Raw genomic sequence first — 12,327 nt, 5'->3', positions numbered from 1 at the left:
ATAATTTTAGTTTAGCATCTTGCTCGTTGTATAAAATTTCGGCTGCCAAACAAAGGTGTAAATATGCGCAAAAAACATATATAGAACTGCATTTGTGGTAGTGCTTTGTGCTTGATATCATTTAAAAGGAAGGATCATTTTTTTTTCTTACAAACCTCTTACCTAAGAAATGATTGTAACTAACAAATAAACAAATTTGGAACAAAAACATTCTTCTTCATATGCAAAACAAACAAATTTACATGTTATCGGTTCACCTTTTTTTCTTGGTAAAAACATCATACAATTTCATTTCAATCTCCCTTGATATTGCTACATTTATATCTTAATGTGTTCCACGTAAATTCATGGAGTTTCTTTATCGTTCTTTCATTCAAATATGTTTTTCTTTTAACAACTGAATTTTCACTAAGAAACTAGCAATGAACTAGAAAACACATTACATAATTTAAGTAAATCAACACCTAATAGTGGTTTAAAAATCCTTATTTAACAATTCAGAGGACTAAAATACAATGACATATTTTATTTGTATATAATTGTTCGGGAAAAGTAGTTGCAAACTTTTGAAAAGTGTAAAAATGATATATAACATAAAAGCTTTTTTAGATTAACAACTTTTTGCATAAAATACAAACTTTAAACCCGTACGAAGCTTTACCTTTAATTTGATCTCTCTTTTAAAAGCTAAAATGTAATTAAACCTTGTAAAAAGCATATATTCGATATGGACAAGGAATATACACTAGTAGGATTATATAGAGAAAAGGCTTTTGATTAATACATGGATTAAAATGTGTTTAATAATGTTCCTATGTTGTATGCATGTCATGTCATGTCATAACATTTACAGTAGAATTGTTAAGCTGTCACAAATGAGGCAGTATTTAATATTCTTTCAGCAAGTAATAGATCGTCGGGAGTTGTAACCTGCAATGTGTACATCCATCTATAAATATTCATATTCTTGATATAGATTTTTTTTGTCTATAAATTAATTATAATACACTATTAAATGAATTACTAATGATAAATTACCTTTATGTTAGTATAAGATCCTTCTGTGATGTACACAGGATGTCTGAGATGCTCAACAATTGACACGTCATCTGTGACTTCAAGGCCTTCTCTGTTGTGTACCCAAAAATTAAAAATAGGGAATCAATCCCTTACTAATATATTATGAATAATTTACAATAAAATTAAATGAGAACAAGAATTCTCTTCTTTTGGAGTATTAAACAAACGAAATGAAAATGAATGTGGTACCTATTTACAAGCTCAAAACCTTTCTTCAATAACTCAGGCTTGATGACCTGAAAAAAAAAAAGATTGAAATCACAAATAGAAAATTGAAATGGTCAAAATGCTGACTTTTTAATTGTGTACATATATATTATATATAAATATAAATATAATTAAACCTGTGGAGTTTGCATTTCCCAAAGTGTTTTTCTGTCCAAAGTCTTAACTACAAAAGATTCGCTATTTGCCTGCGTATATATATTTAAAAAATATATATATAAATTACCAACGACTATTTGTAATGTACCCAAAATAAAAAGTATAAAAACTTTAGGTAAATGAATTAATTTTTATTTTTATTTTTGTATTTAGTATAAAATACTACCTCTTTGATAGTTGCTTTAGCAGGAACACCAAGTACTGAAGCTCCAACATGCAAACCATCATTTAGAACCTGTCAATTTAAAAAGAATGTTTCACTTTTTTACCAATTTATGCAACTGACATGACACCAATTAGATATTTATTTATGTAACAATTTTTTTTTTTACTTTTTAAAATTTATGTGGAGATGGAAAAGGTAAATTGGAAAACAAACCTTTTGTACATCACTAGAAGTTACCAAAGGTCTCGCTGAATCATGGATGCATACAAGTTCAGAATTCAAATCAATTGCCTGTTTACAAAAACGAAAAAAAAAAAATGAGCTTCTTTTGTGTTTCATGCTATTAATAACATGTAATTATTCTCAACTATAAAAATGATTAAAACAAATAGTTATTAATAAGTTATGCATGAGTAAACATTATGAGAGATGAGAATGAACCTGAAGTCCACTGAACACAGAATCTTGTCTTTCTTTTCCCGGCAATGCAAATTTCAGGTCAACATTGACTTTCTGTCTAGCATCTGATACGAAAAAAGAAAAATGAGCTTCTTTTGTGTGCGATAAAAGATCAAAATGTGTGTTAATCACACACACACACACACAATATTGTATTTCTGCAAACATGTTTTCAGACCTTCAAAAATATCCTGGTAAGATGGATCACAAACTACAATGATTTCTTTAACCTCTGGCATCCGTGAGAAAGTGTAGAAACTACAAAAGAATGAAGTATTTAACCACTTTATTATTGCATAAATCAGGGAAAATGTGACACATTGTTGCATATAAAAGCATTTAACCCTTCTTTAAAACTACCAAAATAGTAATACTATTTTGATTTTTAGGTGCTCCAAAATCCAAATATGACAAGAAGTGATAGTTACCAAATTACCTATACAAAGCAATTGGTTGCCCTAAAAGTGGAAGATACTGCTTTGGCATGCTTGCCTACTCACAAAACAAGATCAAAGTCAAACAAACAGTCATCATCATGAGAGACCAATGCCACTTGCCAAAATATATGAGGAGCTCAGTGATTCAAATGTTGAAAATTGAACAAAATTGTAAACTCTAAGATAAGAATTTGATTATGTTTGTATCATCAGTGGGACAGGATTGAGAGAGACTTACACCCATTCGTTTTCCCTTCCCTCCAGCTAGAAGAACCACGGAGACACTTTTCTCTTTAACAGATTCACTGCTCTGCAAAATAGTAATCAAATCCAGTTGACCAATTACTTGGTGTTTCGAAGCATTTGATTTTGAGGCTGGGAATTGGAAATTTGGTATATATGATCATTTATGTTAGTCTATAAAACTGCAACTGATTCCAGCAACATTACGAGATCAAATTGATGTTGCTAGACGAAATCATTTGTCAAACCCAATACTGATTCGATTCTTAGTAAACCTCGTTTGTGATTTGATCCAAAATGGCTCCAATTTCAACTTCCTAAGCTCTAGCTAACAATACTTGCATATAGATTCTTAAGAGTAACTAGAATTCATTATTGTCGAAGCTCGCTCACCTGGTTTGTAATGCTAGCAGAATCATGAGCGGAGCAATTGATTGTATAGCTTCTAATAATTGAGCGGCGTCTAGGGAAAGTGGAATTTCTCGTACTTAACGAGCAAGGAGATACGAATCGAGGATGCTGGCAGTGGTGAACTGACGATAGGTAGATGGAGTTGGATGGAATTTGACTTTGAGATAGGGAAATCTGAGAGGAAGGTGAAATGGCGGAAGGCATAACTTGAAGAATCGTCATCCCTTTCTCTCTGCAACACCGCTGACCACCTCTTGTTCGCCCCTGAAACCGGTGAAGAGAGACAACAATAAGATGCCATTCTTGTTAAAACTTGAAGAGCAGCATCTTGTGAAAATCTGGATATGGCGATCCGGGTATAATCATTTTCTTTGGGTCGGGTTATTGGGGTATCGAATCGATCGATAACAATCTGCTTATGGGCTTTGAGTGTGTATGGCCCAAGTAGAGGCCGAAGTCAGCCATTCGTATCCATTGGGATTGGGGCAAGGCAAACAAGGCAGCAAACCGGGGCGGCGACACAGATCAATCGACGACGATGGGGAAGACATTAGGACCAACCGGAGAGTTCTTCAGGCGAAGGGATGAATGGAGGAAGCATCCGATGCTAACGAATCAGTTTCGTCACGCAACTCCTGGGCTCGGGATAGCCCTGGTCGCGTTCGGCATCTATCTCGTTGGTGAAACTGCTTACAACAAGATCTACGCTCCTTCGCACTCCCAATCTCACCACCCTGCTGCAGCTTCTTCACCTTCGCATTCTCACTGAGATTCGTGATTGTGATTGTGATTGTGATTGTGAGTCAAATTTCATTTCTTCCCCCTTTTTCAGTTTTTAGGTTATTTTTCTTGTTGTTTCCGCTGCAACGTGAATGTGTACAATTTCCTAAATTGGGCGTCTTGACACTCCCGATTATAAATCTATTTGTATCTCATTCAGTTGTATCATCAAATGCTACTTAAAGATATTTTGAATTATGCCAAAATCTAGGTTTTTGTTCTTAAATAGCTCCAGCGTATTATCAATGGTTGAATTGAAGTTTTACGTATTTACCCAATCTTTCCAACCCATATAGCTTGAATTTCGTGTACTTTGAGAGATCATACAAACAAACTCAATTCATGTCTGCATATGTGTTCAAGAAAAATAAACTGAATCTTGAAAACAATGTGAATCCCCAAAGTTTGGGTTATTGTTTTAAGCCATCAAGTCTTTGACTTTTGGGTTTCTTCTTTATCTGTAAGTAAGATCATTACAAGAATACATTGCAAAACCATATCATTGTTAATGTAATTGAGTATTGTATATATGAAGGTGTGAAGATAAGTATGAGGTTGAAGCCTGGACTTTACCCTCCTTTATTTTTAGTCTTTATAACACTTGTCTGTTATATAATTCAAAGCTAGGTAGATAGGTCATATGTTTGTGATTTATGTCAAGTTGTTGAGTAAAAAAGTCGATAGATCATAAATGAAGGATTATATTTGATGGCATTTGGAGTTTGGAGAAAGGTTAATTTGGACAAAATACATAAAACACAATTTGCGCCAAAGGGATTAAATCATTATCTGGTTTTGAAAAAAGATTGAAATACAGCAAGTTATTTGATGATGAACAACTTGATTTGGTTATTGATTTGGAAGTGATGGTTTTCTGTATATTTTTCAGGTGCTGTGATTGTGATTTGTGAAGGGAAGCCATGCATACATGATTAGGAATACTCAATCCTATCCAATCTAATTACTTGTTTAAATAAAAGCATTTCTCATATTCGTATGACAATGATTTGATAAAGCATGTTATGTATAATTTTCTTGCTGCGTGCTTTAAGACCTTTGGATCTATCTGTCATTTGAAGAATCAATGTGTTTTTTGTTTGTTATGTTCCTCTTCAGTTCAACTCTTTAGTAACCATGTTGTTCAAACTAAGACAAACAAATAAATAAATAAGTACATCAAGTAAATTGATAAATAAATCCACAACTGCTTTGTCTTCTTCATTACAACTCTTTTAGTAAAATGTCAATCGCCAATGTAAGTACATAGTTTTATCATCATCATCATCATTTACTAAGGACATTCTTTTGTCATGTTGTCAAGTTCTTAACTAATAAACCACCTGAATCACAAAAACCAAATATATAAGAAAAGGTATACAACCCAAGCCATATAAATACTTAATTCTGTATTTCTACATGAAAGGAAAAAAAAAGCACCATATAAAAGATAGATTATGTAATTTGTACGTCACTTATTGTACCTTTTTTAACGTCTGGAATTTCCAATTTTTTTGTTATTAGGTTTTAGTTTCTTGACACGCCCCTAAAACCTAGTATAGTTGGGGCCTTTAAGGTTGATGTGTGTTTGTCATTCACTCTATTAATATCATGTTGTGTTGTACATTACATTTATTTTATGTATTCAATATATATAATATAGACAATAGGTTTTCTAAACGTAATTTGCATTAACTTCTATTAGTCAATTTTATATAATTTTCTTCATATTCTACTTTTTTCATACTCCATTATTTTTAAATCCATTTTTGGGACCAAATATTCTATCATTTTTTTTCAAGCAGTTTTACCAACTTTCTTTTATTTGATCTTTTTGCAAGCTGTTTTACCTACTTCCTTTTATTGGATAACTTCGGTATTGATATAACATCGCCGTCTGGACTCTCCCTCTCTCTCTCACACACTCGCACTCGCACTCGCACTCGCACTCGCACAGTCATTGCTTCGTTTGCTCGTAATTTATGTTTTGTATGCTTTGGAGAAAGAAGCAGAGTAGTCATGTCCTCGATGTTGAGGTGGAAATCCAAGATTCTTAGTAAGCATATCAGAGCAATTTCTTTTTCATCATCCTCAACCTATCACCACCATACTCCACTAAACCTCCTCATACCTCCACCACAACTGCATCAATCAAACTATTTCAAGTTTCGACTTTTAGGGTTTCAACAAAATCGCCATAAATGGGAAGGAAGTTCCGACAATTATGATCATATTAAAGCCCAAGTTAACTGCCCTAGATGTTCCCAACTCATGACCCTACTTTTTTCAAACCGCCCTCTATCGATCACTTCCGATACTGGCATCTACCATGCCCTTAACATGTGCCGTAACTGCAGAACTGCTTATTATTTCCGGCCGTTTAAGATAGACCCGCTTCTTCAAGGGAGCTTTATTGAAATTGGAAGGATTAGAGCCGGGAAGGAGGGAGATGTGGGAATTATTGCTAATGCTAATGCTAATGATGTTGACGAAAACAGGAAAGTAGGCGTTAAAATGTGGGAGAAGTTAAGGTCTTACGGTGGTGGGGATACAGTAGATGGTCCGACGGTGGATGCTGGTGGTGTGGCGGTGGAGGAGCAAGAGAAGCGTGGAGAGTGTGATGGCGATGGACAGGGTAACAATGGGTGGTCGGGTGGATCAAAGTTTGGGATAGAATTGCCGACACCAAAGGAGATATGCAGAGGCCTTAATGAGTTTGTAATTGGGCAAGAACAGGCTAAAAAGGTGTGTGTTTTACTAATGATTATGGGGCATCAGTTTGTAACGTTTACAGTAGAGCTGTATCAATTGAAACGATTTATCTTTTTGATTTCTGTATTTGTAACGTTTATGCAATATGGACAATCTGACAGGTGCTTTCAGTTGCTGTTTATAACCACTACAAGAGAATTTATCACGCCTCTATGCATACAAATCAAGAAACTGAAAACCAAGATGTGGATCATGTTGAGTTAGATAAGAGCAATGTTCTGTTAATGGGTCCAACTGGCTCAGGTTTTCACTTATTTCTTGATTCTCTTTTTGTTTATTATATTCAAAATTCTTTTGTTTTGATTGTTATATCATGAATTTGACTGAAAGGACAGGGAAGACATTACTTGCAAAGACCTTAGCTCGTGTAGTGAATGTTCCTTTTGTTATTGCTGATGCTACTACTTTGACACAGGCAGGTTTGATATAAGTTGTACCTTACATCAGATACAAAATTCATGTATGTATGTATGTATGTATACATCAGTTTCTTGATATTTCATTACCCTCTTCTGTAGGCAGGTTATGTTGGAGAAGATGTGGAATCAATATTGTATAAGCTTCTTGTGGTAAGTTATAAATATATAGTTTTGGTCAACATTGACTTTATGCATATACCTGTTGACCATTTGGTGTATTTTGGTTGACTGGATTCAGGCTGCTGATTTCAATGTGGAAGCAGCTCAACAAGGAATTGTGTACATAGATGAAGTTGATAAGATAACTAAAAAGGTCTTGTGTTCTTTGCATTCATGGAAGAAAACTTTGATTTTTATTTATGTTTTTTCGGTTAAAAGTTAAAAAAATATGTATGCAGGCTGAAAGTTTAAATAGTGGCAGAGATGTATCTGGTGAAGGGGTTCAACAAGCATTGCTCAAAATGCTTGAAGGAACTGTGAGTTGTATTGATTCATATGTACATTTTTGATTTTTTTTATTATTTAAAGTTCTCAACTTTATAAAATTTGATTGTTTATTTTTCAGATTGTTAATGTTCCTGATAATCGAGCTCGAAAGCAGCCTCAGGGTGATGGCATTCAGGTCTTTTATTTGCCTTAATAGCTAATGTCTAATTTACCCTTTTCTTTAAAATACTGATTAGTAATTCATGTTGATTGAAATATCTGCAGGTGGATACAAAAGATATCCTTTTTATATGTGGTGGGGCCTTTGTTGATCTGGAGAAAACCATTTCTGAGAGGTATAAAACTATAAACAATATACTCATGAATTATTTTAATATATTCATCTATTGATTTTTTTTTTTTTGAACATTTTACTATTTTGCCCCAGACGACAAGATTCATCTATTGGGTTTGGTGCTCCGGTGAGGGCTAATATGAGAGGTGGTGGATTAACCAATGCTGTGGTTACATCTTCATTGTTGGAATCTGTGAGTAGCAATTTTAACATTTTATTCACATTTTAAGTAATCAGTTGTGAAAATTTGTGTTTTAAAATTGTAGGTAGAAAGTGGTGACCTTGTTGCATATGGTTTGATACCCGAGTTTATTGGTCGATTTCCTATTCTAGTCAGTTCATCAGCTCTAGATGAAGATCAACTTCTTCAGGTTTATATTCAGCTAATTGCAAGAAATAGCAACCTACTTTCATTTATTTGCTTATTACATAAACTCCATTTTTTATTTTATTTTTTCTGTAAATTTATTATCGACAGGTTCTAACAGAGCCAAAAAATGCTCTTGGAAAGCAGTACAAAAGGATGTTCGCCATGAACAATGTAAAAATAAAAATTATATATATATATATATATATATATATATATATATATATATATATATATATATATATATATTTTCGCATTTCCTAGTAAAAAATAGAATAAAAGTAATAATGGTTCTACTTGATTCCATTTTTGTATTTCAGGTGAAGTTACATTTTACTGATACTGCACTAAGATTAATTGCAAAAAAAGCAATTGCCAAGAACACAGGTGCACGTGGTCTAAGAGCCATTTTAGAAAATATTCTGGTGGATTCAATGTTTGAGGTATTTTTCTTTTTTTTTTTTATAAAAATAATTCCACCCTTTTGTACCTGACTTAATTTTTTTTAAACAAATTGTGGGAAATTATAGGTTCCAAATCCTCCCCACCAAGGAGCTGATTTTGTTGATGCAGTGGTGGTTGATGAAGAGGCTATAGGATCAGAAGAACAACCAGGAACTGGTGCAAAGATTCTTTATGGAATTAATGCATTACAAAAATACCTCAATAATCTAAACTCAACACATCCATTGGTATATTCTTCTTCCTTCATTTCAATAAATTTAACCACTTAGAAATTAAAAAAAAAAGAAAAAAAAAACACAGTTTTTCGATATGGTTGTTCTTTGTGCATTAAGGTGTTGTTTCTTTTTGACTTAATATGGACATCATGACTTAATGGGTTACATATTAGTATTAAGACACAAACCCGTTGCCTATTTGCGTCTTCTTTTTGTTTCTCTCATGTTAAAACTTATGATATTTAATGAAATTGATGAAATATTGTGGAATTTGTTTTTAGAATAGAAGGATGAATGGTCATCTAGTTTAATTCACACAGTTTTTTTGACTTAATGCCTGAAGAATGTATTAATAGGCAAAGTGGGGAAAATTTCAACTTTCCCCATTAAGTCTTTAAGTTTTAGTGTTTGATTGAAGTTAATTTTGGATGATGGATTTTAGGAAGCAACACAAGGGAATAAGGGTGGTACTATGGAAGGGGATTTGGAGGTCACATCAAGAGCCATGAGTTTGTGAAAACATCATCGTCGTCATCATCATATATGTATTTGTATTTGGCTATGTACATTTTTAAACCCAAGAATAAAAGTTGATGTATTTTCACAAAATTTTAATGCAATTTTAACATCTCCAACTGATAGACTGTTCCAATAACATTTTGGATCAACTTGAAAGAATGATCAAGTTTTTTGGTAACATGCAACCTAGTGAAAATGTGGGAATGCCTTGCCGTGGAGTGTATATAATTTCCAACTTATTTGAAATCATAATATAGAAAGAAAGAAAAAACTGCAAAAAAAAATCCTTACATATTGATTTCATAATCGATTTAGTCCTTATATCTTTTTTTATTCAGTTAAGTCCAAAAAATCGGTAATCATATTCAGTTTAACCCTTTCGTCCGGACGATAGGTCATCCAAGTTTCAAAAATTACATTTTTGGTATAGATTTCGAATGTTTTTATAAATTTGGTCCAAAATTTATACTTTTGGCTTACATTTTAAAATTTATTACAAATTTGATCCGAAATTTATCCTTTTGGCTTAGATTTTAGAATTTTGTTATGAATTCATCCTAACTTTAGTTATTTTACAACTTTTTTTCTCAAAAAAAAATGAATATGTTCTTTCTTTAAAAAAATCAAATTTCTATTAAAATAATAATAATAATAATAATAATAATAATAATAATAAATATTCTCAAACAAAACATCTTATGTTTTTTGTATAAAAACTTTTAGGTTTTCTATATAAATTATTTTTTTTATTTTATTGGCTACATTTGGCGTCATGCAATGTTTTAAAAATCGGTTTGAACTGGCCGGTCGAACCGGTTGGACCGGGAACCAGGGGAGGGAGCGGTTCAACTATTACCGGTTTTACGTCGATTTTTGAACCGAATTAAACCGGCCGGTTTTCAGAAAAAAAAAAACCCGGTTGAACCGGTCAAAATAAACCGATTAAACCAAATAAAAACACATAGACATGAACTATTTGCATAATAAATTTGGTGATTTTTTTTAAAATCTATTTAATTTTCTCAAAATAAAAACATATAGTAAATGTTATAAAGTTGTTTGTTGTGTTTGTATTCAGCTAAAACTATATTTTGTTTCAATATTATACTTTATTTTCTTTTTGACGTATATGAATTGATGTAAAATACGAAAATTTATTGTTATATATTATTTTAATGTATTTGGATTGATCTATAACTTTTTTTTTGTATATTTTTAATGTTTTAACTTATAAACGTCAAATTCGTGATTTATATATGTATGTATGTGTAGAAAAATATGAAAAATAAAAATAAAAATTATAGAAACCGGTTGACCCGCCGATAGAACCGAGAACCGAGAACCGATCACCATACCGATCCAACTAAAAAACGGATTTTTAAAACATTGATAACACGTTACGAACTTACATAACCAAGGACTCTGACTATGCGGATAATCATTATGTATACGTATATTTTTAAATTGTATTAATCTGATTATAATATGATGATTTAATTTGTTATATATGGATTTAAAAGAAGGTTTGTTGGGCCCCGCTTAGAATCCAGTTGGAGATTTTCCAGGTTGGATTGGTAGGTCCGGTTCTATCCATTTCATTTTCTTCTCGATCCATGTCCAATTAAAAAAAAGAAAAAGAAAAGTTGGTCAACCAAGTACTCCATGCGTTCTATTGTTGGTCCCCCACTTCCTTTTACATAAAGGTTAAATTCTTTTTCTTTTTACTAAAACTGAATTATCCATTTAAATACTAATTAAATCACAGCAACCTAATAAGTCAAACTGATACAACAGTGTTTGTCAAATTGATACAGTACTCTATGTCAAATTTGATATCCAATTCATAATTGATATGTTGCACACTTGCACTTAGAGAAGGGGAAAATTAATTTAGAGAGATATAACTCATTAAATGTATCTAGGACATGATCTCGATAATACACTCTACCTATTAACTTAGTATTCAGAGTTTGACACAGAAAATAAATAATACTTATCCTTTGTTAACACTAGGGTATCAGTAGACATTAGATATAAAAAAAAATTATGGTAATTATATGTGTAAAACAGATAAACTATAGATTTGGGTTAAAGGTTATGCAAGTATTGGATTAATGGAATGCAATATAAACATTTAATACACATACATTTTTTTAATAGATTTACACTTCTTAGGAAAAAAAAATTAAGGCTATGTAATTACATACCTTTGTTGTTGACAACATGTTCGTCCTTATCTGCACCAAACATGTCTGAATGACAAGCTCTAGGCACATATTAGAAGATTGTGACCGACATATGTCGTGGTGTGAGTTTGATAGAGACTTAATAGCATCCATCCTCATCTAGCTCTGTTAAAAACATTAAATTATATCTTTGTTTGATCTTCAGTTCTGAAGTCATACAACTATTTGTGTAGTCTGGACCCATGAAAATAGATAATGGTTTATTACATACTTTCATCTTACATTATGGCCTGATTTTTTATGGATGTCATTTTAACATCCGGAAATTTGACATAAACTACACCCATTTTTTTTACATTAAATATAGAGCATACTATTTAATTAAAGAGTGGATTACAAACGGTTACCATACAAGCAAAAGAAAACCCATAGATCACACAGGATACTTACGTAGTTATTTTACATTAACAAAACTATACAACTGTCTTCCAGTTCTTCCATTCCTCTATTAAACATTACTTTAGACAATGTCATTAGTTCGTGAAATATATATTAACAATAAACATGATAGGCTATAAGCTTAGTGGTAATACTACATGTATTAAATTATTAAATAAACCATAAAAAATATTTATCAAAAACATCT

General features: G+C 32.1%; 3 protein-coding genes across 4 annotated transcripts; 2 read left to right on the top strand and 1 right to left on the bottom strand.

Annotated features, from left to right (window-relative positions):
* Positions 1 to 728: 728 nt before the first annotated feature.
* Positions 729 to 3,545, bottom strand: LOC111876906 (2-C-methyl-D-erythritol 4-phosphate cytidylyltransferase, chloroplastic). Its single transcript, XM_023873463.3, has 11 exons — positions 3,163 to 3,545; positions 2,765 to 2,836; positions 2,526 to 2,581; positions 2,268 to 2,347; positions 2,072 to 2,154; positions 1,844 to 1,921; positions 1,631 to 1,699; positions 1,425 to 1,493; positions 1,270 to 1,316; positions 1,039 to 1,129; positions 729 to 930 (listed from the first exon to the last, which is right to left on the bottom strand). The coding sequence occupies exons 1-11, from the start codon at positions 3,400 to 3,402 to the stop codon at positions 862 to 864; spliced, it is 954 nt and encodes a 317-aa protein (XP_023729231.1). The 5' UTR covers positions 3,403 to 3,545; the 3' UTR covers positions 729 to 861.
* Positions 3,546 to 3,633: 88 nt separating this feature from the next.
* On the top strand, positions 3,634 to 5,063 carry LOC111876907 (NADH dehydrogenase [ubiquinone] 1 beta subcomplex subunit 3-B). Of its 2 annotated transcripts, none has more exons than XM_042898109.2 (2): positions 3,634 to 3,972; positions 4,850 to 5,063. In XM_042898109.2, exon 1 carries the CDS (start codon positions 3,719 to 3,721, stop codon positions 3,947 to 3,949), a length of 231 nt encoding a protein of 76 aa, XP_042754043.1. In that variant the 5' UTR covers positions 3,634 to 3,718; the 3' UTR covers positions 3,950 to 3,972; positions 4,850 to 5,063. The 2 variants fall into 2 exon arrangements, with proteins under 2 accessions (XP_042754043.1, XP_023729232.1); XM_023873464.3 differs by having other exon boundaries at positions 3,637 to 3,978.
* Positions 5,064 to 5,829: 766 nt separating this feature from the next.
* LOC111876908 (CLP protease regulatory subunit CLPX2, mitochondrial) lies at positions 5,830 to 9,615 on the top strand. Its single transcript, XM_023873465.2, has 14 exons — positions 5,830 to 6,702; positions 6,831 to 6,972; positions 7,065 to 7,148; positions 7,252 to 7,298; positions 7,387 to 7,461; positions 7,547 to 7,624; positions 7,714 to 7,770; positions 7,860 to 7,930; positions 8,023 to 8,122; positions 8,196 to 8,300; positions 8,408 to 8,470; positions 8,617 to 8,739; positions 8,827 to 8,988; positions 9,419 to 9,615. Exons 1-14 carry the CDS (start codon positions 5,977 to 5,979, stop codon positions 9,491 to 9,493), a joined length of 1,908 nt encoding a protein of 635 aa, XP_023729233.1. The 5' UTR covers positions 5,830 to 5,976; the 3' UTR covers positions 9,494 to 9,615.
* Positions 9,616 to 12,327: the final 2,712 nt, after the last annotated feature.

This window comes from Lactuca sativa, chromosome 9, assembly GCF_002870075.4.
Source record: "Lactuca sativa cultivar Salinas chromosome 9, Lsat_Salinas_v11, whole genome shotgun sequence".
Taxonomy (NCBI): domain Eukaryota; kingdom Viridiplantae; phylum Streptophyta; class Magnoliopsida; order Asterales; family Asteraceae; genus Lactuca; species Lactuca sativa.
The sequence above is the reverse complement of the archived record's forward strand: the minus strand, read 5'-3'. Positions and strand labels throughout refer to the sequence as shown.

What these genes read in the sequence shown, in the direction of transcription:
- LOC111876907 (XM_042898109.2), top strand. Translation starts at nt 3,719, where the DNA reads ATGGGGAAGACATTAGGACCAACCGGAGAGTTCTTCAGGCGAAGGGAT.
- LOC111876906 (XM_023873463.3), bottom strand. Translation starts at nt 3,402, where the DNA reads ATGACGATTCTTCAAGTTATGCCTTCCGCCATTTCACCTTCCTCTCAG. An exon ending in CAACCAATTGCTTTGTATAG is followed by an intron (nt 2,348 to 2,525) that starts GTAATTTGGTAA and finishes ATTCTTTTGTAG; the next exon opens with TTTCTACACTTTCTCACGGA. An exon ending in GATCTTATACTAACATAAAG is followed by an intron (nt 931 to 1,038) that starts GTAATTTATCAT and finishes TACACATTGCAG; the next exon opens with GTTACAACTCCCGACGATCT.
- LOC111876908 (XM_023873465.2), top strand. Translation starts at nt 5,977, where the DNA reads ATGTCCTCGATGTTGAGGTGGAAATCCAAGATTCTTAGTAAGCATATC. An exon ending in GGCAAGAACAGGCTAAAAAG is followed by an intron (nt 6,703 to 6,830) that starts GTGTGTGTTTTA and finishes ACAATCTGACAG; the next exon opens with GTGCTTTCAGTTGCTGTTTA. An exon ending in TCAAAATGCTTGAAGGAACT is followed by an intron (nt 7,625 to 7,713) that starts GTGAGTTGTATT and finishes TTTATTTTTCAG; the next exon opens with ATTGTTAATGTTCCTGATAA.